The sequence below is a fragment of the Artemia franciscana genome, chromosome 13, assembly GCF_032884065.1.
Source record: "Artemia franciscana chromosome 13, ASM3288406v1, whole genome shotgun sequence".
NCBI lineage: Eukaryota > Metazoa > Arthropoda > Branchiopoda > Anostraca > Artemiidae > Artemia > Artemia franciscana.
The window spans coordinates 47,392,865-47,417,797 of record NC_088875.1 but is presented as its reverse complement, the minus strand read 5'-3'; the positions used below and the strand labels follow the sequence as shown (position 1 = coordinate 47,417,797).

General features: G+C 35.9%; 1 protein-coding gene across 2 annotated transcripts in view; it reads right to left on the bottom strand.

Moving 5' to 3' along the window:
• LOC136035020 (peroxidasin-like) overlaps positions 1 to 21,488 on the bottom strand; it is a 326,937-nt gene extending 305,449 nt beyond the window's left edge. The window contains exons 1-2 of one of the 2 annotated variants that reach the window (XM_065716607.1): positions 21,138 to 21,488; positions 1,926 to 2,104 (exon numbers count right to left, since the gene is read on the bottom strand). In XM_065716607.1, the coding sequence (XP_065572679.1) occupies positions 1,926 to 2,098 (173 nt within the window). In that variant the 5' untranslated portion in view covers positions 2,099 to 2,104; positions 21,138 to 21,488. Of the gene's footprint in view, positions 1 to 1,925; positions 2,105 to 21,046 lie in introns of both variants that reach the window. The other variant, XM_065716606.1, reaches the window with a different exon arrangement.
• Positions 21,489 to 24,933: the final 3,445 nt, after the last annotated feature.

Genomic DNA, 24,933 nt, shown 5'->3' with positions numbered 1-24,933 from the left:
AAATATTTACCTATATTATATTAAACTCAATATGGGGAGCCCCAGCCCCTCCGAAAAAATAAACCCAAGCCAACCAAGCAGTTGAAGATGGATTTCTAATATCATAATCAAATTAATCTGTTATTGTTTTGATTTCTTACAGACCAATCAAGAGGAAACCTTAGCAGTCTAGTGCTGCTTCAGAACCAGAAAATGATTCAGAATTAGTGCTGCTTCAGACAAAAAATGATGCTCTGCGGAACTAACAATCCTGGTTGTATCTTGATACTCAAGATATAACCGATGAAACTAGAGATAAAGAAGATAAGTTTTTCTTTAATATTCAAAGGTAAATTGATTTCGATACAGCTGGATACGGTATCAAAGTTTGGCAAAAGTCTCGACAAAGGTCAGAGGAATTTTCCATCAGGTACGGAGGGAATATTCTGATCTCAAAGGTAAAATGGCTTCAAAGGAGCGAAATTTCGGCTCACAGATTGAAAAGTTTGAAAAAGTAAGGAAAAAAACAAACAAAATATCAAACATTATTTAAGTTCTGAAAAAAGGGAAATGATTGTAAATAAAATGATTGGAAATGATTGTAAATAGTATGATTGCAAAAGGGAAATGATTGGATAACATTTTCAGACTTTTTATTTTACTTTTTACTTTTTTACTTAAATTTACATAATAAACAAAAATATAAACTATTTCAGATATAAATCACGCAAAAATTTAAATTTTGCTAACGCGTAGCGATTAACTACACGAACATTTCTCAAGACATCCTAAATTTAAAATAATAATAAAAAAAACATAAATATTCCTAAAAGCATCCTACACTAATTAAAATAATAATGAAAGGAATAAAAGAAAAAAGACAATCACCTTCTCTCAAACACCCCCTGGGTAACAATCATCATCCAAATACAACTTCCTCCACTCCAACAGTTCAACCTGCTCCTCCCTCCAGCCCTATAACCACTCCAATACCCCAAAAAAACAAAAAAAAACTAATTCCCCAACAAATACTCTTTTAACCCTAAAATCCACCGCTTTTAAAATCTCGAAAAAAGGGCAGGATTCAGAACATGCAGGAGAGCAACTGCACAAAAAACAGAACCTAAAATATCACTACGATTAATACCATGAAGCCGCATTATTAAGCAAAATGTCTTGCACGTAATTAGCACAAGCTTACTGTTGTGCCGATGGTAAGCCCTGTTTTTTTTTTTTTTTTTTTTTTTTTTTTTTTTTTTTTTTTTTTTTTTTTTTTTTTTTTTTTTTTTTTTTTTTTTTTTTTTTTTTTTACCTAGCTCTTCCTGAGAAACAACATTAAAGCTGTTGTGGTAAAAAGCGATCTACTGACATTAACAAATTCTGTTCATACAAGGTTTGACTGACCAGCATCTGGGGCCTAGGAAGTTTCAAATTTTTAACAATGGTAAGTTTGATTTCTTCTCGAGTACCAGTCAATAAAGCATTTTTATGCACTTTAAACCATGTTGTATCTTCATCGTGACTTGAATTTTTCAGTAAATATTTTTAGGACACTGGTCCAAGGTATTTCTTGCATGCTTGCTGAAATTTACTTCTAATCTTTGTGGGGACGTTTGAAATATAAGAATTTCGCTGATCAAGATATGAAGTTTTCTCATTTCCAAGTCAGATTTCAACTGCAAAATTTTGGGTGAAGTTTTGCAACTAACCTGGAGATTGGCAAAACATTTCTTATGGAATTTTTTCATTGGATGAATGGGATAAATGGATCCCAACTGAGGAAGAATCTGGCCTATATTCTTTTTGTATCTTCAGGGAAGCAACTTAATACAAGAAATAAAAAACAACAAGGAAACCGGCTAAAACTATACATTTCAAATGAAGCTTCTTTCAGAGTATGGTCAAAAGTTGGCAAGGAAAGAGTTAAGAACCTGTACAAAACTCACAGAACAGTTGTATCCAACGGAACAGATGGCACCTTGTCTAACTGTGCGAACATACATCTGACAACAGTGTCCATGCATACACATTTATTTGGGCATTTTATTTCTGATGATACCAAACTATTGATCAAGATGGTGACTAGAAGAGCCAGCTTCAATACGAGCGTCATTGTCATCACCTCCTATAACAAAAGTTCTCTGATTATATTTTTCAATCTCACGTTTTTAGGCTTCGAATTTTGTAATAAAAAATACGATAAGGAGAATAGATATTATCAGGAAAAGTAGTAGATGCTTAGCCTATAGAGGTAATTAAATGAAACAACAGTCAAGCCCACCCTCCGCTACCCACGAAAAATAAATGGCTTTTCGAGTGAAATATTAGCATACAGTAGAAAAAAACATGTTAAAAAGTTTTTTTTAACGTAGTGTCCCGTCAAAGACAAAAGTGCGTATATCATTCCTTGGGCCTGTTTTATCAGGAAAGCGTCATTCCTATTCATTCCTCATATTCTGAGTTTTAATGTTTGTTTTAATGAAATTTGTCTTCGTGCAAGTGGTTAGGCAGTGATCATCAATAACAATACAGTGCAAAGACTTACTTTAGCAGTTGTTGATAAGGGGTTTTGTGATAATCAGTAGATTATAGATATTAAATTGAACTGCTTTTATAACCAAATAAATATGAAACAACTGATAGCTGTTGTATTTTGATTCATTGATTGTATGTATTGATTTATGTATTGTATATTTTGTATGTATTAGTGTATGTATTATATCTAGATTGTATAGATGATCATGTATTTGATTAGCCTTAGATTATACATGCTGCAATTTTAGAAATATGGCTTGTTGCTGAGTCCCTGAAGAATGCCTTGACAAGGTTAGGCTGGGTATAACGGATTTGAGCTATTTTGGGTACTTTGAGATGGGATGAGATCTCCACTCCGACATATGATCCTACCTAAGATCTCTATTCTCGAGGAGAGATTCTTGCTTGCGTGGCATCATAGTGGTATCAGGGTGGAAGTTCCATGAGCTTGCCTAGTCAGAACCGTGACTGCAACAGCATTGCAGAGTGACCTTGAGGAGTGGCACCGACTAGTAAACGACTCAGCAATTGCGCTTGATTTTAACAGCAATTGCACTTGATTCTTCTAGGTTTTGTTTGTTTTGGTGGGCTTTTTTGGGCTGAAAAATTACTTCGTAACTCGGTTAATTTTCAAGGGTTGACTCCCCATAGTAGCATAACATTTGTAGGCATAAATATATAATGGGTCAGGTATAATAGGGTTGAGATTGCTTGCTCTGAATTTCAACTCTTATTGATCCCCAAGCGCAGAAAAAAATGTTCTGACCAAGATGGGCCCAGGATTGCATAGAACCTCTACTCATTGATGTCCTAGGGAATTCCTGCTATTCGGTTCTAAGCCGGCTTATTCTCTTCGTGTAGATTTAAGGAGTTGTACTGGTCCCCGTCCTACACTGGTTCTAGGACGACTGCTTTTCCTGATGCTCTACTAATTTCAATGACTTAAATAATACGAATTCGCATCTTGGAATGTAAAAACATGAAAAAAGAACTATCATATCGAGATTTTGACTGAGGAACTCAGATACTTCGAACTGAAATTATTATAAGTTTCAAAACCTCATATCCCTGGGGTTAGGAAGCATGAAATTAGGTGATATAGAATTTTTTTATTCAGTTAGGAGATATGGGGTGCATAGGCAGGGAGTAAGGCTCAGAATGAATAAGGAAGCTGCAAAGTCTTGTTTATGTTGGGAAGGTATTAATCATATAACGTTAGGTGCTCATTTCACGAATAAAAAGTGCAGGGTATCAGTCATATTAGTATTCACCACCGTAAAACTGACTGATGGAGATAGTAGTGGATCCAAACTAAAATATGGCATTTTTATTCGGTGATTTTAATGCCCAGATGGGTAGAAAAACGAACAGGGGGTACCCTAGCCTCGGTAAATTTAGTATAGAAAAAGAAAACAATAACGGTTATAGATTGTTCAAATTTTGTTGGTATAAACATCTATTTACGACCAAAAACAGTAGGTCATAAAACGGCCCACATGTTAGTCTCAGGGAGGGGAGAGGGTGTGCCGACCAAATTTAATAAATGAGAAGTGTCTGAGACGTTAGACCCCTTTAGTCCTCAGTCCTATAGATTATGAGCAAGTGTTTAATTCAGCCGATAAGAGAGCTTTAACGAAAATCGTTTCCTTGCGTGGAATACCCGATAAATACATTAAAGTGATTAGATCAATGCATGAGAATAATATTACTGCCATTTAGTAAGGAAACGTTAGTAGTTGGATTCGTACAGATTCAGGAGTTAAACAGGGTAACGTTCTATACCCATTTATATAGATCATTTTAATAGTTTTATCCTAAGGAGAAGAGCAAAGGCTATAGAAGAATATGGAATCAAATGGGAAGGTAAAATTCTCCTCGGCTTTGACTATGCTTATGAATTGTACATCCTAGATGCAAATGTTAGCAAAAGGAATGATATTTTGGAGTTTTTAAAGTTCAGTGAAAAAGAACAGGTTTGATGGTTAATGTTAAAAAGAATAAGACACTAATACTGGGATAAGTGAAGGTGAACAGAGGATGTCGGGTTACGAGAAGATTGATGAAGTGGACAGCTTCACTTGCATAGGTAATGTTATTAGTAAGACAATGGGTGCAGTAAAGATATTAAAAGCAGAATAGCCAAGGCGTTTCTTCATAGGTGAAAATAATTTTGGAAGAAAAGGGGGAAATGTCTGCCAACAAAGATTAGAATATTGGAAGCTACAGTGATGACAGTGTCGTCAAGTGTGGGTCTGAAGTGTGAGTGCTCCGAAAGACGAAGAAGGATTTGTTAGATTTTTCTAGAAAGTTTGTCTAAGGACAGGGTGTACCCGTTTGACCAACAGTAATTGAAACAGTAAGCTACACGAAGAACTTGGTTAAATCCTGATTTCTATGGCTATAATAAGAAAAAGGCTAAGATGGTAATTGAAATGCTCTCTATATCAAGGATGATAATTTGGCAAAGGTCATCCTTGTCGGCCAGCTATCTAGGACCAAAGGAAAAGCAGGTTGTCCTCGAATAAGGTGGGAGGAGCCCGCAAGGAAAGATTTAAGCCAGGCTGAAACTTCTTAAAAGGGTGTAAAGTGAAAGGCTTTGAATATATTGGATGGAAAAAGAGTGTGCACAGCTGTTTTGGCTTCAGGTGGCTTAGTGCTGAAGCGAGTTGTTAGTAGTAGTAGTACTGGTAACTTTAGAAAGAACAGCATGGACAGTGTTATGCTTTGTGGTTTGGGATAAAACAATAAAGCATTAGCTTTTACTTATAGGAATAACGTATTTTGAACTAACAAAATTGATTGGAGGTCAGGAATAAAGTTTGTTTTAAAAATATAGCGTATTCTGAAACCGTGTTTAAGGTGTATAATTAGTTTTAATAAAAAAGTAAACTCGTGGAGACACATCATCTGTAATGTTTCGAAGGGTTTACAACAACGGTATTCAGATGATGGGAAGAAAGAAAATCAAAATGAACCTAAGAATATTTACAGATACTGTTAGAACTTACCGATATTTTGACCAAAAGTATTTATTTTGTTCGAGAGAAACTTCTGGGACCACCCCAAATTTTGCAATGACTAAATTCAAAAGAAAAAGTTTATCGAAAAACTATAATACAAACAAAGAGCTTAGATCGCATTCAAAATACAGCTAACAAAAAGTTATGTATTTCATGGACCTCTTTTTTCACACAAATGAATAATTTGCGTTAACTCAATATTCAAGGCCTAAGAGATTATTAGTGACTATATTGTAAAATTTGAATTGATCACTGAGTACAGAAACGGAGTTGTAAATACTTTACGGTTACTTACTAAGCGCCAATTTCAGAAGGAACTCAAAGCTCACCGGGTTGGCCAAAGTGTTGCAATTGCGGAATCGATCGCGAATGACCCTAATAAGTTATGGAAAACGCGTTTGGCAAATAATAAAACTCGGGAAATCAAAATTACAATTAGTTAGTACCAGCGGCATTCATATTTCAAAAGTCAGTTCACCGAACCTGACGTTAACATTCTCAAGAAATTTGAAACGGATTTAAATAATCGCTTACGTACTCCTGGACCGGGTACCTTTGTAGTAAGCTCTAGTGAATTACGTGTTGTTATACGAAAGCTGAACAAAAGACAGTCTACGGGTTATGATGGCATATGCGCCCTTCATTTACAAAATGGATCTGATGAGCTTATATGTCATCTTTCTTTGTTGTACCAAATGATTTTTTTGCTGCGGTATAGTTCCAGATTCTTTTTGTGTTGGTCTTATTTCACCGATTCTAAAAAAAGGGAAGGATCCGTTTGAATGCTCATCGTATCGACCTATGACTGTTTTAAGCGTCTTTGCGAAGGTGTTTGAATTACTTATAATTAATAGCCTACGTTCTATCTGCTACATGCCTCCTCACCAGTTTGGCTTCCAGCCTAAGCTTGGTTGCTTCCATGCTCTAAAATGTCTGTGCAATTTGTTGATCGATGCAGATAAATCCGGTGGTACTCTAGCGCACGGAACATACGATGTTAGTAAAGCATTTGATTCGTTGTTGCATCCCCAAGCAATGAATGAGCTTTTGAACCGTGGTGTATCGCTAGACTTAGTTAGACCTCTTTTGTACATGTACCGCCATATGGAAGCAAAAATACGTATACCTGGAAGCAATTTGCTGACTGATGATATACGAATTCATATTGGGGTTAAGCAGGGTGCGGTTACTTCTCCCACAGTTTATAATAATGCAACGCTGCAAGCTCAGTGCCAACTTTCTTCGTGCTGTATATATAAAGGTACTGACTTGTCGATATTATGTTGTGCAGACGACGTTTTTAATATTGGTAGGACTATCAGTGGGCTAGAAAAATGTTTTTTGGAGATATGTAAAAACTACAGTGATATTGGACTTTCCCTAGATGCTGAAAAATGTGATGTTTTGATTTTTAATGAAATGATTAATATATACTATCTGTTGGGGCGGCGCTTCGCGCCACCCCAACATCTAGTTGGTGGGGGCACTTCGCGCCCCCCAAGCCCCCCCGCGCGTAAGTCGTTACGCGCCATATTAGTTACGCGCCATTGTAGTTGTGTCCCTATGTCCCACCTGTGAATATAGATATATATATATATATATATATATATATATATATATATATATATATATATATATATATATATATGTTTTTAACTACGTAAAACTTGCGAATATACAACATTCTTTGCTGTCCCATTGTCTGTGCATATAAATAGATTGTCAGGTTTACCGACTCTTGAACATGCAACATATAATGGTCCATGGGAAAACAATCCGTATTCAGATCTATACCTCTTGATTCTAATGATTGCCCTTGAGCTTTGTTGATGGTGATTGCTAATCGACCATTCCCTTTGTTGCCGTCGTCATTTATATATCCCTCTGTGCCCCTCGACGTCCCCGTTGTAGTTGTGTCCCTGTGTCCCGGTCGTCATTTATATTCCCTGTGTCCCGGTCGTCATTTGTGTCCCGGTGTCCCAGCCTGTAATTTCTCTTTGAGTGTCCCGGGCGTCATTTATATTCCTTGTGTCTCGGTTTCCCGGTCGTCATTTTTGTCCCGGTGTCCCGGTCTGTATATACATTCGTTTTTGAATTGGTCTTTTTTTTAGTTTTTAGTTTTTTACCTTTTTTAGTTTTTTTAGTTATACCTCATGATTCTAATGATTGCCCTTGAGCTTTGTTGATGGTGATTGCTAATCGAACATTCCCTGTGTCCCCGTCGTCATTTATATATCCCCCTGTGCCCCCCGGCGTCCCCGTTATAGTTGTGCCCCTGTGTCCCGGTCGTCATTTATATTCCGTCATTTTTTTCCTTTTTTTATTTTTTTTCTTTTTTAGTTTTTTTTTAGTTTTTTTTATTAGTTTTTAGTTTTTTTTCTTTTTAGTTTTTTTGTAGTTTTTACCTTTTTTTTAGTTTCTTAGTTTCTTTTACTTATGTCCTGGTCGTCATTTATACTATCTGTGTACCAGTCGTCATTTGTGTCCCGGTGCTTTGTTGATGGTGATTGCTAATCGAACATTCCTTGTGTCCCGGTCGCTTTCTCTTTGAGTGTCCCGGTCGTCATTTATATTCCCTATGTGCCGGTATCCCGGTCGTCATTTGTGTCCCGATGTCCCGGTCTGTAATTTCGTCAGTCGAAAACATGACGTCAGTCAACACACAAACATGACGTCACCCGACAGACCCACACACACACAGACAACTTATTTTTATATATACTAGCTGTTGATAATACTAATAATACTAGCTTGTAGATAATACTAGCTGTTGGGGTGGCGCTTCGCGCCACCCCAACACCTAGTTGGTGGGGGCGCTTCGCGCCCCCACCAATTTAAAATTTAAAAAGAAATGAGGAACTTCACATAAAAAAAAACTGCAAGTATCATGGCTGCAACGACAGCTCCAACATAGTAAAGAACGGACCAAGTTTAACAACGCGTTAAAAAAAAACATTTCTCGTGAGAAAAAATTGTCATTTGTTGCAGATTTTGTAATGGTAAGCATTATCTCGAATAATTTTCATAGTACAAATTCCAAAAACAAATTCATGGAAATTTTAAAATCGAGCTTAAAACCCCTCAATAATGGTGTCGGATTGAAGTGAGAAGTGTGCCACTGAAATTGCCATGTACCAAAGACTCTTGACCGGAGAATTACATCCCCTCACACCTTGAATAACACGAAAAATCACTTTTTTGTGTGGAAAGCACTGTTGTATCTTTTTCTTCTTTGTTTTCCCAGGGGTGATAGTATCGAATCATTCATAATAAATATTGGGAGAGGGCCAGTACAAAAGAAAATCGTTAGTTTGAGTAAAAAATGAGACCAGGCCATAGCAAAGTAATGCTTTCTACCATTTTATGCCCCCGAACGTCAGTCCCTAGAAAAGGAAAACTCCATGATAGTCAATCGATCTTCCATGGTCTTTAAGTCTAAACAGGAGGTTTTGAGTCCACCATCTTGACAAATCACAGCGGAATGGGGTTCTACACCATCTTGTACCCCAAAAGTAAGTTTTGCTTAAGGAGGGCAAATATCCGATCAATTTTTCATGGTCTAAAACCCAAAATAGAAGGTTTTGATCCCCCTCCAACATAATTACTCTCCCCCACCCTTATTAAGTGAAAACCAATCATATTCCCCCCTATTATACTCCCTCTCCCCCTCCCCTATTAAGCGAAAATTAAACTAACGAGCTTTAGGTAAAAAGTGCTTGATAAATAAAACGGTATTCATTTATTTCTATTTTTATGAAAATAATTGAATGCCTTATGTGAAAATTTTTAAAGATAGCTATTGTGACATACCCCTCAGAGTTTTAATTCACGTGACAAAGTTACATGTATCTTGTGCGAAAGTTTTATAAGTAAAACCTATATTTAATGCTGTTTAAAAAAAAAAAAACATTTGGCTTCTTTAGTTTCATCGCCCAAGCTAAACAAATATCTTTTGTAGAATTCATTTATGTAAATTTAAAAAAAAACAAGTAAAAATTAATTTTAAAAAACAAAGCTTTTCTTCCCGGAGTAAAGTGCGAAGTTGAAAATTAAAACCAAAAAAAAAACTGTTGTTTTGCCAATTTCAGAAGATAAATTTACGAAACCAGCTCGAATACCAGCTCGTGATATTTTCCTATATCTGTGGAATTCTAAAAACTGACGCTTTATTGAAAACTGAGCTTGCTTCAGTTTTAGAGAATTGTAAGTGCAGGCTATACTAAAATTTATCACTCTAGTGGTCCCTGAATGACAATTGAGACACTTATAAATTAGTCATTGTTGTAAGCAGGAAGTCGTAAAATGGTCTGCTCCTAAGAGAACATCCTGTTTTTTCTTAGAGTCGGTTTTGTGTTTTCAGCAAAGCCTAATTTTTTGGAATTCTCCAGACACTGGAAAATATCAAGAGTCAATTAATTAGAGCTAGTTTTCTTAATATACCGTGCGTAGTCGGTGAAGCAATATTTTTTTCCTTTTGAAGTTCCAAGTCACTCTTTACTTCCGTATGAAAGATTTTGTTTTAATGAAGGATAGGCTCAGGTAAACTTATAAATCTATGAGTAAACTAAAGCATTTGCGAAATAAATAATGAAATAAGTAATGCGAATCAAACATAAAGTCTATGAAACTAATTTATGGTGTGTCTGAGGCTGATTCACTCAGATCAGTAGACAATCACAGATCGATTAAAAGGAAATTATGTGTGCAAAATACTCCGTGCTTGGCCCTTGAAGGAGTTAAAATAAGATGAAAAATTAAACAAAGCATATGTACTGTTGGAGGAGAACATACCCACAAATTATGGGTACCATCAGATGCTTCAAGACTGTTACTGGCCCAACTCTCATTTCGTAATCCCACGCCAAGGGTAGGACAATTTCACAAACCATTTACACCTGCCACGCATGCCCAAGGAACACAAGGCGTGCCAGAAGCGCGCCTAAGCAGGATGCAAGGTGTACCACGCTTGCTGGAACAAGTGACGCTAAGAGAGATATTCAAGGAGGTGCAGAGTGGGTAACCCCTTGGAAGCGATGTGTACCGAGAATTATGACGGCGGCAAATATGCTGTTTACTGATCAACAAGATTTAGTATATTCTTTACGACACATAATTGTTAAGTCAACATGCTATGCTTACAGAACATAAACAAGGTTTACGATGAGTTTAATATATTACAGATTTTAGCATATAGCAGAATGGCATGAATATACGCTTTTATGATTCACAGCATTCATCAGTCTAATTTGGGAAGAATTAGAATTTTTTTTTCATTCACTTGCAGAGTAAACTTAAATTCAGCAAGCTATTGTTCCATTTTAGGAACAGATATCAGGATTTTTAATCCAGGAGTCAATCTGATTCAGTAAGATTAAAAACGAGATTTTTCGACAATATAGTTAAAAAAGAGGTCCTATTTGATAAATCTAATGAGGGCTGAATATGATTTGAACCCAAAAATTTAATTCATTAAAGATATCTTCGATTTTTAACTTTCTATTCTTTGATAGGAGCCGAATTCCTATTTTTTCATTAAATAGATTATGGAGCTTTTGAAATCATTTAGGACCAAAAAAAACGTATTTTTGATTATTAGAATAGGACGAACTAGGTTAGTATAGGCCTACTGCCCTCTTGGGGGGTAAAAAGGAATCTCTAAATTCTTGTCATCAGGGCATTTACCAGAGACGATTGTTGCATCTTTACCAAATTTAGTCGGCTAGTGTCCTAGTTATTTTGCGGGATATACATATATATATATATATATATATATATATATATATATATATATATATATATATATATATATATATATATATATATATATATATATATATATATATATATATATATATATTTATATATATATATATACACATATATATACATCAATTGAATTGTTATATATTGATATATCACAGGAAACACTGATATCAAATTTCGAAACCTTAGCCAAACCATATTTGAATTGTAAAAACTAGATGAAACGGCCCAAGTACTGCTTGAGTATTTCATTTAGAAAAAAAAAAAAAACCAGATGGATTTTTCTTAGCTCCGTAAAAACGTAGTCGATAATTAAGTGTATATAACATGTGAAATTAACCCTTGAAAACAACTTCTTTGACAGACCCTCGGTCAGTCTAACCTGATGAATCGCACCAGTTATGATAGCATTAAAGTGAGATTAGACAAACAGTTCGCAGTAACGAACTGTACGTAAGAAAAAACTCGGCCCAATAGCAACCAAAAATCTAAAAAAAAGGAGTTTTGATAAAAATTAATACATCAAAAGAATTAGCTATTTATGCTGATTCCAAGTATATAAAATTCATTAGGTTTAGTATTGACAATTAAAAGCTACGATCCTAATCTTCGAAAAAAGGGAAACATCTCCAAAAGCCAAGCGATCCTAACGAAAAACACACTAGGTTCAGAGCACAAGAGAACTCTGTCGTAAAGGTTTCAATTCCTTTCTACAAAAATATGAAATTTTGCATTTTTTGCCAAAAGAAAGATCACGGATGTGTTTGTCGTTCTTTTATCTCTTTTTTCCTCAGAGGTGATAGTATCAAACCAATGGTACTAGAAGATTAGAAGAGTTTCAATTTAAACGGAAATTAATAGTTCTACTGCCCTTTTTAAGTTATCAAAAGATTTGGAAGGCAACCCTCACCCGCTTCCTCTAATGACTTCCGATCAAAATTTTAATATAGTCATTTGACTGTGCATAGTTTAAAGGTCCGATATCTATACCTCTAGGGAAATTTCATCCGATTGGAATTGTTTAGAGAATCCTTCCGTAGGCGGGAAGGGATTTATCGCGGGGGGAAATCTTCATGGGGAGCTTTTCACATGATAAATTTTCCAGAGGGATTTTTCTGCGGGAGCAACTTTCTACTGTGGGATAAGAGGGGGGGGGAAGACTTTTTTAAAGGAGGAAAATATTTCTAGCATAATTTAAAAACAATCAAAATTTTCCGTGGATTCTCCGTGGAGAGAAGGAATTTTCAAAGGAAGGGGAGCCTGATTCCACCGCATGATTTGAAAAACAACCAGCAAATAAATATGAAATAAGTTTTTTCAGCTGAAAATAAGATGCAATATTTAAACTTCAAACAAATAGAAATCATTCCGTATACGAGGAGAGCTGCGCATTCCTCAACTCTTGATCTTTACGCTTAAGTTTGGCAGGCTCAATCATTTAAGAACGACTGCTAGAACACAGTGGCCGTTTAATTGGAATAAGAAGCTTTTTTAAAGCACTAGAAAAACTTCAATGTAACGAGCGATGGTTTTGGAAGAGGCAGCCTCTCTCATATACGGAATAATTTTTGTTCATTTTAAGTTTCATTGTTGCTAAGTAACAAATACCAACTCTCAATGCCTTGTCAATGCACCTTACTATGTATCAATAAAGATGACCTTTATATAAGCTTATTGTTTATATAGTATAAAAAGTCGGCCCTACTGCGACATTTGGTCAGTTGGCTCTGTAATTTTGCACGGCAATATTGTGTATGCATAGGTGTTGAATGTCACTCTGGGACCAAGGGTGCAAGAACAACTTGGCACACTTGGGATGAAATTAAAAAGCGAATCTTTAGGGTAAATAAAAAAAGGAATAGAATTGATTTGGCAGACCATAATTCTAGCCCTTGGATCTACTGAAAGTTGACAAATTAATTAGAATGTACAGTTGGTAAAGAACTTTAACAATTTTTGTTTTTCCAGTTCCTTGAACTGCTTAGTCAAGGTTCTCAGACCATACCGATAAAATTTATTAATTGTTTGAGCAAATATGGTCCTGATGACAGTTAGTCTATGAGAAACTTTACAAATGACATGTAACAATCAAATGATGCAAGCAAAATCTGGGTTCTTTTACAGTCTTTTGCAGACATCGATGTTATCATATGAGACGGATTTGTACTATTTGGGGGTCTTTTTGATGTGATTACGCACTGAATTCTTCCAATCAGCCCATTTTGTAAATAAGATTTTTTTTTTCAAAATTATACTATCTTTGCATTTTCACTCAAAAAATACTGCCTTCGGTGGACTTCCGTTTTTTTTTTTTTTGGCTACGCCGTTTTATATCCGTTTTATTCATGGTAACATCTAGTAAAATGTGTTTATATTTTGGTATCACTAACGGAGATATTCGTACTTAATAGTTTGCACTATCAGTTAGCTTTGAGCGGGACAATTGATGAAGTAAGTGCCGTAGACTATTTTCAAATTTTAATGGATTAATTTAGCTCTATTTATGCCATATTAACCAAGAGCAGTGGTATTTAGCTGAATACACCACTGCCCCAGAACGAAAAGTGAGCTAAAAATAAAAAAAAGATGAAGGGGAGAGTATCCGTACTTGGGACATTATTTTTTGTTTACCTCTAGCTCCCTCGTGCTTTGTTATAAGAAAAAAAATTCTCAGCATATTTTGCATTAACTAAGAAAGTTATCCCCAAGATTTAAAACTGGAAGCTCATTCATTTTTTAAGCAAAGGCGTTAATTTTTCAACCCTACATTTTGTCCCAAATATGGCATTGGACTCTATAGATGGTACAAGTGGTATCCATGCTTGGGACAGGTCCTAATATAACTTCTTGATATAAAAATATGCTATCTAATAGTGATTATGGGGTGAAACACAAAAATAGGAAGACAAAAGGGAAAATGTGTAAAACAAGGATTAAGAAAAGTACTGTTTCTGTGTTTACAGTATATTAAATTCTGATAGATCAAGAGAAGTACAGTGTCCTGCTTGTCTTGTAGTCTGTCTTGAAGGCTCAGGATCTGGCATGAAAGTTGTGATATCAATTAAACTATACTAGTAGGAATCATCGGTAGGGAAAAACTTTAGAGCAATTCTTTTGAAATAACAAACTTCTACATCTTGTTCTTCCGCAAAAACTAATTGATTAAGAATTAGAATATTTTTTTTCGTTCACTTGCAGATTCAGCAAGCTATTTTTCACTTAATTCAGCAAGCTATTGTTCATTTTTAGGAACTGATTTCAGGGTTTTAAATCCAGGAGTCAATCTGATTCAGTAAAATTAAAAACGAAATTTTAATCTTATATGTACGGAATAATTTTTGTTCGTTTTAAGTTTCATTGTTACTACCACTACTACTAATAACTCACTGCAGCACCAAGCCGCCTGAGGCCAACACAGCTACCCAAGCTCCTCCTCCAACCTAATCTATCCAAGGCCTCCCTCTTTACACCCTCCCACGAAGTTCTCATTTCCTTTAAATCTTTATTTATGACATCCTCCCAACCCAGACAAGGACGATCTGCTTTCCGTGTAGCCCCAGACAGTTGTCCAAAAAGGACTATTTTCGGCAATCTGTCATCCCTCATCCGCAGAACGTGGCCTAGCCATCTCAACCTTTCTTTCATTATAGCCCTAGAAAGCGGGATTGAACCACATTTTTCGTACAACCTACTGTTTGAAATACGGTCAGTCAGCCGGGTACCCAGAATAATCCGTAGGCAATTTCTCTGGAAAACATTTAGTAAATTTTCATCTGCTTTTCGGAGCGCCCATGCTTCAGAGCCATATTTGACCACTGTCATCACCGTAGCTTCCAATATTCTAATCTTGGTTTGTAGACTTATCTTTCTATTCTTCCAAACTTTTTTTTAACTATGAAGAAACACCCTGAGCCTTAGCTATTCTATTTTTAACATCTTCACTGCTCCCACCGTCTTTACTAATAATACTACCAAGGTAAGTGAAGCTACCAACCTGATCAATCTTTTCGTTACCCAACGTCACCTTTTCATCTTCACTTATTCCTAGCCTTAGTGACTTAGTCTTCTTCACATTAATTTTCAAGCCTATTCTAGCACCCTGAACTCGCAAAACCTCTAAACATTCATTCATTTTGCCCACACTTTCATCTAATATGCTTAAATCATCAGCATAATCTAAGTCCAGGAGCGTTTTTCCTCCCCATTTGATTCCGTGGTCTCCAATTGCCTTTCCTGTGCTCCTTAAGACGAAGTCCATCAAAATGATCCATATAAAGGGGGATAGAAAACAACCCTGCTTAACTCCTGATCAAACAGTTCGTGGTAACGAACTGTAGTAAGGAGCGACCTGGCTCAATAGTAACCGAAACTCTAAAAAATAGAATTTTGATACCAATAGCTACATCAAAAGAATCGCATTTTAATGCTGATTTTAAATATATAAGTTTCATCAAGTTTAGTCTTACCCATCAAAAGTTACGAGCCTGAGAAAATTTGCCTTATTTAGGAAAATAGGGGGAAACACCCCCTAAAAGTCGTAGGATCTTAACGAAAATGACACCATCAGATTCAGCGTATAAGAGAACCCCACTGTAGAAGTTCATCTACAAGCTCGTATCTACAAAAATGTGGAATTTTGTATTTTTTGCCAGAAGACAAATCACGGGTGCGTGTTTATTTGTTTGTTTTTTTTTTCCCAGGGGTCATCGTATCGACCAAGTGGTCCTAGAATGTCACAAGAGGGCTCATTCTAACGGAAATGAAAAGTTTTAGTGCCCTTTTTAAGTGACCAAAAAAATTAGAGGGCATCTAGGCCCCCTCCCATGCTCATTGTTTTCCCAAAGTCAACGGATCAAAATTTTGAGATAGCCATTTTATTCAGCATAGTCGAAAACCATAATAACTATGTCTTTGGGGATGACTTACTCCCCCACAATCCCTGGGGGAGGGGCTGCAAGTTACAAACTTTGACCAGTGTTTACATATAGTAATGGTTATTGGGAAGTGTAGAGACGTTTTCAGGGGGATTTTTTTTTGTTTGGGGGTGGGGCTGAGGAGAGGGGCTATGTTGGAGGATCTTTCCTTGGAGGAATCTTTCATGGGGGAAGAAAAATTCAATGAAAAGGGCGCAGGATTCTCTAGCATTACTATAAGAAAACAATGAAAAATAAACATGAAAACGTTTTTTCAAATGAAAGGAATAAGTAGCATTGAAACGTAAAACGAACAGAAATTATTACGCATATGAGGGGTTCTAAAAATACTTTAGCATAAAGAGCGAGGTATTTAGGAGGAGATAAATACCTTGCTCTTTATGCTAAAGTATTTTTAATAATTTCAACTATTTATTCTACGGCCTTTCTGATTCAGGGGTCATTCTTAAAGAATCGGGACAAAACTTACGATTTAGTGTAAAGAGCGAGGTATTAACGAGGGTACAAACCCCCTCGTATACATATTAAAAATATAAGGTTATGAAAGTTTGTTACGTAAGTTAATTCTTAAGTTACGTATATTTTTTACTAATAAAAACGTTCGTTAAAAATTAAAAGTTCTAGTTGCCTTTTTAAGTAACCGAAAAATTGGAGGGCAACTAGGCCTCCTTCTCCACCCCTTATTTCTCAAAATCTTCTGATCAAAACTAAGAGAAAGCCATTTAGCCAAAAAAAGAATTAATATACAAATTTCATTTTAATAATTTATGTGCGGAGAGCCAAAACCAAACATGCATTAATTCAAAAACGTTCAGAAATTAAATAAAAAAAAAACTAATTTTTTTAGCTGAAAGTAAGGAGCGACGTTAAAACTTAAAACGAACAGAAATTACTCCGTATATGAAATGAGTTGTCCCCTCCACAATCCCTCGCTCTTTACGCTAAAGTTTGACTCTTTGCCACAATTCTGCTTTTTAAAACAATTAAAAGCTTTAGCGTAAAGAGCGAGGGATTGCGGAGGGGACAACCCATTTCATATACGGAGTAATTTCTGTTCGTTTTAAGTTTTAATGTCGCTCCTTACTTTCAGCTAAAAAAATTATTTTTTTTATTTAATTTAATACAAAACCAGTTGCTAACCTCATTTCCTACCTTAACCGCAGCAGTATTATTCTCGTCAATAGCACAAATCACTTTATTGTATTTTTCTGGTATACCATATAACGATAAGACCTTTGTTAACGCTGTTCTATCAACAGAATCGAAAGCTTGCTCATAATCGATAAAACAGTTCGTGGTAACGAACTGTAGTAAGGAGCGACCCGGCTCAATAGTAACCGAAACTCCAAAAAATGGAATTTTGATACCAATAGTTAGATCAAAAGAATCGCGTTTTAATGCTGATTTTAAATATATAGGTTTCATCAAGATTATTCTTACCCATCAATAGTTACGAGCCTGAGAAAATTTGCCTCATTTTAGAAAATAGGGTAATACCCCCTAAAAGTCATACGATCTTAACGAAAATCACACCATCAGATTCAGCGTATCAGAGAACCCTCCTGTAGAAGCCCCTATCTAGAAAAATGTGGAATTTCGCATTTTTTGTCAGAAGACAAATCACGGATGCGTGTTTTTTTTGTTTTTTTTTTTTTTTCAGGGGTGATCGTATCGACTCGGTGGTTTTATAATGTCGCGAAAGGGCTCATTCTAACTAAAATTAAAAGTTCTAGTGCCCTTTTTAAGTGACCAAAAAAATTGGAGGGCACCTAGGCCCCCTCCCACGCTCATGTTTTCCCCAAAGTCACTGGATCAAAATTCTTAGATAGCCATTTTATTCACAATACTCGAAAAACCTAATATCTAATAAAAGTTTTTTACTGTTTTAAAATGTAGAGTTAAGAGAAAGAGTCAAACTTTAGCGTAAAGAGCGGGGCGTTGAGGAGGAAAAGCCCCTTTCATATACGGAGTAATTTCTGTTCGTTTTAAGTTTTAATGTCGCTCCTTACTTTCATTTAAAAAAGACTTGCTTTTTTTTGTTTATAAAACTAAGGACCAAAGGTGTTTGACAACGAAGGGACTTCTCAATTATTAACCTAAGAGTGAAAACTTGGTCGACACATCCTCTACCTTTTCTAAAACCGCACTGTTCTTCCCTTAAAACTTTGTCTACAGCATCTCTCAGTCTAAAAAGTATCATACTACTCAGCAATTTGCTACCTACAGAGACCAGACTGATGCCTCGATAATTACGACACTCACTCTTGTCACCTTTCTTATACAGTGGTTTAATTAAGGTTTTGCTAAGTAATAAAACCAACTCTCAACGCCTTGTCAATGCACCGTAACTTTGTATCATCAAAGATGACCTTTGTGTATGCTTATTGTTTATATAGTTAGAAAAAGTCAGCCCTACTGCGACATGTGGTCAGTTGGTTCTGCAAATGTTACATGGCAATATTGTGTATTCATAGGTGTTATAAACAATGGCTATAAACCAGGCTAATAAACAAAATACCAAGCAGAATGTTTGCCATAATTTCTAGCCATGAGACTCCTAGATTCGGTTTATCATTGATTATATTTAAGAATGTTGAAGCTGCTTCTTAAATTCTGTGCTGTTCCGGATCTAAATACTATAGCACAAATGGTGCCCCGGCAATTCGATGGCTTAAATTGGCGGTAGTCTACGCTCTTATTTGTCGTATTTCCGATTGTCGTAAATTTTATTTATGACAATCTAAATTCTCTTTGTTTTAAGTTTAATTTTTTTATAGTAATTATTGTTTGTTTAAAGCTGACTTAATTATTGAGTTGAGTTTTGGATTTCATCTATTTCGCCCAAATAATAATCTATTTTCAAGTTTGTTTTTTCTCAATGATTATTCATTTTAATCTCTGTTCGTTTTAGGCCTCATTTAATCATTCGTAGCATTTCTTGTTCGTTTTAAGTTTTAATGTGGCTCTTTACTTTTCTTTGAATTTTTTTTGGGGGGAGGGGGTTAAAAATCTGAGAGAACGAAAGATGTTTTTCATAACGTACATTCGGATGACTACTTTCAGAAGCGCTCTGTTATAGTGATTAGAGTGATTAGAGTGTTATAGTGATTATTTGTACTTCTTTTTGAAGAGAATTTTCAAAACCAGGACATGGGCCATCTTATTCCCTTTTTTACAGAAGAAGTATTGGGCCCCTGTTCAACAGATATTTCGGTAAAATTCTAGTTAATTGACTTCTTGCTATCTCAGAAACGGTTTAGGTTAGGAAAATGAAACTTTCAGGGATGAATCTACAGACTAAAGTTTGTTCCGGGAATGTACTTTGAAGCAACTACCTCCACTCCTTCTCCCTCTAGAGGGCCCTGACCTTTGATGACCTTTAAAAATATGTGTGCTATAAAAGTGAAATCTTGCAAAATAGATCTTCTGCTCAATTGAATTACAACAAAATTGTTTTCAGCTTCATGACTTTGCTCAATTCCATTTTATAAGGTTTTAAAGATATGCAAATACATTTCCTAAATTTTGAAAAAAAAAAACATTGATATGGCTCAAAATTTCTACTTCAATGGTTACAATCCAAGCGAGAAGAAGATCAAGTATTCTCCAGACGGAAAAATTACGATGGCATCTCTGAATTTAAAACAAATTTAAGTTACCAAGGACATTAAAACTTTGCCCCCAGGCAAAGGCCTGGGCCATAAAAAGGCCTGGGGCCTTTTTAAGGCCCCCAGGCCATAAAAAGTTAAAACTTTGCCATTAAAACCAAGGACATTAAAAGGTTCATTCTACTTCTATTCATACCTAAAAACTGCATTTTTTAAGGATCTTTCTTTTAGTTGTTTCAAGCCAATGAAGTTTTTGCGGCAGCACTACAATTTCGCCAGTGTTGCCAAGTCAAACTATGGAAGTCAATAATTGAAACTAATTAGTTAAGTTTGATTCCGCTTTTCGTCAATAAAAATTTAAACGAGCAATCTGTTGTTCCAAAAGACAACTACACTTTCAAAGCCAAGCGGCGCTTTCTTAAGTTGTTTGGGGTAGCATGTTTTTCGCTGTTTTTTTATTTTTCTTCAAATCCGTTTTTTTTCTCTTTTGAAACTCTGGCACCCAGTACCGCCAAAAATTCCGTAACTGCATTTGTTTTTTTTTCATTAAAAAGTGAGTTCCCGATGTTTTCATGATTTTTAAGATAAAATACGTGAGAAATGATTCCACTTAACAAATATCCCACTAATTCCACAATTAACAAATGATCCCACTTAACCAGGTTAACAAATCAGATTACGTTTTCACAGTCCTTGGAACTTCAAAGATATAATCAGGATTAAGCAATATCATGTTTTCCTTTTATTTTTATCAAATTTTGATCTCAAAAGTCAAGAAAGAAATTCAGAAAAAAATTTATCGCAGAAGCTGTAACGTTTAATTTTATCAATGTTGAAGTTATGGGCATGTCAACATTAAAAAAAAAAAAAAATTCAGAACAGAGCCCATAAATATGGAACTGTCCTGGATTTCCCGTAACATGTCGTTACCCTCCCCCCCTGAACCTTAGTATATTGCTTTCTGATTTAGAGTCTCCTGGGCTATTAGTCTTCGCAAGGCAGTCCTGAAGATATAAGCCAAATCCGTGGCCATGGCCACCGATCAGATTAACCACTATTGTTTTAATTTTGGATCCAATTCCATAGAATCCTTTCGGGAATTCTCTTTAAAAGATCTCTCTTGACCCCCATCCCAGATGACGTGCTTACCAAAAACAGATTAAGCATTTTTAATTCACAAAGAATAAGTTGAGATGAGGATACTTACGCAAGTTTCAAGTCAATAAAAAGGAGTTAATTCCGAGCCGGGTTAAACTCATACCCATAGAACAAGAAAGAAACTGATGTACTAAGATTACCAAGTGAGGATGATTCTCCGGAGCGAATTTAAATCTCAAAGCATGAAATATTGACGCTGACTACAAAAGAGAACCCGTATATGGTCGAAACATTTATCATGAATAATTTGTTGGTCGCCAAACCTGTTTTTAGAGTATTTTGTTACCATGGCTTCATTAATTTTCATCAGAAGATCCTTGGGTCCCTACTGCTGATAAACCGTCCAAAATCAGAACATATTATGTAAATTTCTCCAGGATATTGATTGAGATGCATTAAATATAGCTAACCCTTATGTACAGATTGATGAAGCCATATTTTGCTCTTTTTTTTCTCATCTAAAACTCAATGTGTTCTATTACTCGCTATGCATTTTTTTCCTCTGTTTTTTGCTAAGAATGTTTTTTGATTTTAGATGCGCATAATTCAACTACTACTTTTTTCTTAGCGATTTCTCTCTGAAGTGATTGCACTCTTTTTTTAGAGGATAATAATGAAAGGAAAGCAATTATGAGCTTTTTTGTGGTTTTTTGAAGCATCAGATGTTCAGTGAGGTTGAGCCGAACTATTTTCACTTTTCTCTCTTTTTTCTTCTTCCTTCTTTTGTTGCTTGAAAGCAGCGTAATTATTAGTTAATTTGGTACTTGAGTATTATTCAGAACACACTCAATAAGTGAAGTTAGGTTCTTTCGTGTAACAAACTTTCGCGTAACGATTTCGTGTAACGATGCAGGTACATTTTAATTATATATTTTATATAGAGAGGCGGTTAGGTTAGATTAGGTTAAGGTAGGTATTTGATATAATGCACCCCCCCCTAATGTGCAAATACATAGCCAAAACTTTTGGTACAGCTAATGAAATATTCTACTGTCAGCAAACCACGTATATGCATGCAAATTGACTTTTTTCAAACATGGCCTATTGTTACACTTCCAAAAATGTTCCTTCTCGTAAAAGTATAAAATCATGTTGTGTCCATTGACGCACTGTTTTACTGTGAGCAACAACCCCTTATCCTGGAAAAATATAATTGCCTCTTTTTTACTCTCTGGCAAATCCCAAATCTTCGTTTCAAAATCCATGTTCAGACACTATCTTCTATCACCATGCGTAGCAAACAAAATTGAGTTTTGTCTTTGTAGCTATGAAACCTGATTTCCTCATAAAATGTACTTGCATTGTAGTTTGTCAAACATTTCGTGGTAACGAACTGTAGTAAGGAGCGACCCGGCTCAATAGTAAACGAGACTCGAAAAAAAGGAATTTTGACACTAAAAGATACGTCAAAAGAATCGGATTTTTATGCTTATTTTAAATATATAAGTTTCATCAAATTTAGTCTTACCTATCAAAAGTTACGAGCCTGAGAAAATTTGGCTTATTTTGGAAAATAGGGGGAAACACCCCCTAAAAGTCATAGAATTTTAACAAAAATCACACCATCGCATACAGCATATCAGAAAACCCTATTGTGAAAGTTTCAAGCTCCTATCTACAAGAATGTGGAACTTCGTATTTTTTGCCAGAAGACCGATCACGGGTGTGTGTTTATTTGTTTTTTTTTCCAGGGGTCATCGTATCAACCAAGTGGTCCTAGAATGTCGCCAGAGGGCTCATTCTAACGGAAATGAAAAGTTCTAGTGCCCTTCTTAAGTGACGAAAAAAAATTGGAGGGCACCTAGGCCCCCTCCCGTGCTCACTTTTTCCCAAAATCTACGGATAAAAATTTTTAGATAGCCATTTTGTTCAGCATAGTCGAAAACCATAGTAACTATGTCTTCAGGGATGACTTACTCTCCCACAGTCCAAGGGGGAGGGGCTGCAAGTTACAAACTTTGACCAATCTTTACATACAGTAATGGTTATTGGGAAGTGTACAGACGTTTTCAGGGGTATTCTTTGGTTTGGGGGGGGAGGGGTTGAGGGGAGGGGATTATGTGGGAGGATCTTTTCTTGGAGGGATATGTTATGGGGTAAGAGAAATTCAATGAAGGGGGCGCAGGATTTTCTAGCATTATTATATAAAAAAAACAATGAAAAAATAAATATGAAAAAGTTTTTTCAACTGAAAGTTAGGAGTAGCATTAAAACTTAAGGCGAACAGAGACTATTACGCATATGAGGGGTTCTTCTCCTCCTAAATACCTCGCTCTTTACACTAAAGTATTTTTAGTAATTTCAACTATTTATTCTACTGCCTTTCTGATTCAGGGGTCATTCTTAAAGAATTGGGACACAATTTAAGCTTTAGTGTAAGGAGCGAGGTATTAACGAGGGGACAAACCCCCTCATATACATAATAAAAATATACGAATATAGAAGTTCGTTACTCAAGTTAATTCTTAAGTTACGCATATTTTTTACGAATAAAAATGTTCGTTAAAAATTAAAAGTTCTAGTTGCCTTTTTAAGTAACCACAAAATAGGAGAGCAACTAGGCCTCCTCCCCCACCTTTTTTTTCTAAAAATCGTCTGGTCAAGATAAAGCGAAAGCCATTTAGCCAAAAAAAGAATTAATATTTAAATTCCATTTTAATAATTTATGTGCGGAGAGCCAAAATCAAACATGCATTAACTCAAAAACGTTCAGAAATTAAATAAAAAAAACTAGTTTTTTTTAACTGAAAGTAAGGACCGACATTAAAACTTAAAACAAAAAGAAATTACACAGAGTACGAAAGGGGCTGTTACCTTCTCAACGCCCCGCTCTTTACGCTACAGTTTTTTACTATTTAATAAAGTAGAATTGACAGAAAGAGTCAAACTTTAGGTGGGAAAAATAAGCACAAGTTCTAGATAGGGGATTGACATAACCGGAACGGATCTGCTCTCTTTGGGGGAGTTAGGGGGAGGGTTAATTCTAAAAAGTTAGAAAAAATATTTTTGACTTACGAAAGAGTGATCGTATAATAATGAAATTTCATATTTAGAAGGACCTCGAAACTCACATCTCTTATTTGAAATCCCGACCGGATCCAGTGTCATTAGGGGGGGGGGCGGAAATCTTGGAAAACGCTTAAAGCGGAGAGATCAGGATGAAACTTAGCGGAGAGAATAAGCACAAGTCCAAGATAGGTGACTGAGATAACCGGACCGGATCCGCTCTCTTTGGTGGAGTCCGGGGGGGGAGTAGTTCGGAAAAGTTCGGAAAATCAGATCTTAATGGAATTTGATATTTAGAAGGATCTCGTGCTTCACAGCTCTTATTTTCAATCCCGACAAGATCCGGTGACATTGGATGGAGTTGGAGGGGGATATCGGAGATCTTGGAAAACGGAAAAATTGAGGTATCTTTATCTTACGAAAGGGTGATCGGATCTCAATGAAACTCGATGTAAAGAAAGATCGTATGTCTCAAATGCTCCATTTTAGATTCGAATCGGATCCAGGGACATAGGGCGTAGAGGGGGGAAACAAAAATCTTGGAAACCGGAAATCTTGTAAAACACTTAGAGTGGAGAGATTGGGATGAAACTTGATGGGAAGAATAAACACAAGTTCTAAATACGTGATTGACATAGCTGGACCGGATTGAACCTCTCTGGGGGAGTTGGGGGATTTTCAGTGCTTTGGCGAGTTCTATGTCTTTGGACGTGCTAGGACGATGAAAACTAGTAGGCGTGTCAGGGACCTGCACAAATTGAGGTGATAAGAGTAGTTTAGACCATTCGACTATCTGGGGCGGGGGCTGGAGGGAGAAGAAAAATTGAAATAATGAGGTATTTTTAAGTTACGAAAGGATGATCATATCTTAATGAAACTTGTTATTTAGAAAGACCTCGTGTCTCAGAGCTCTTACTTTAAATCCCGACC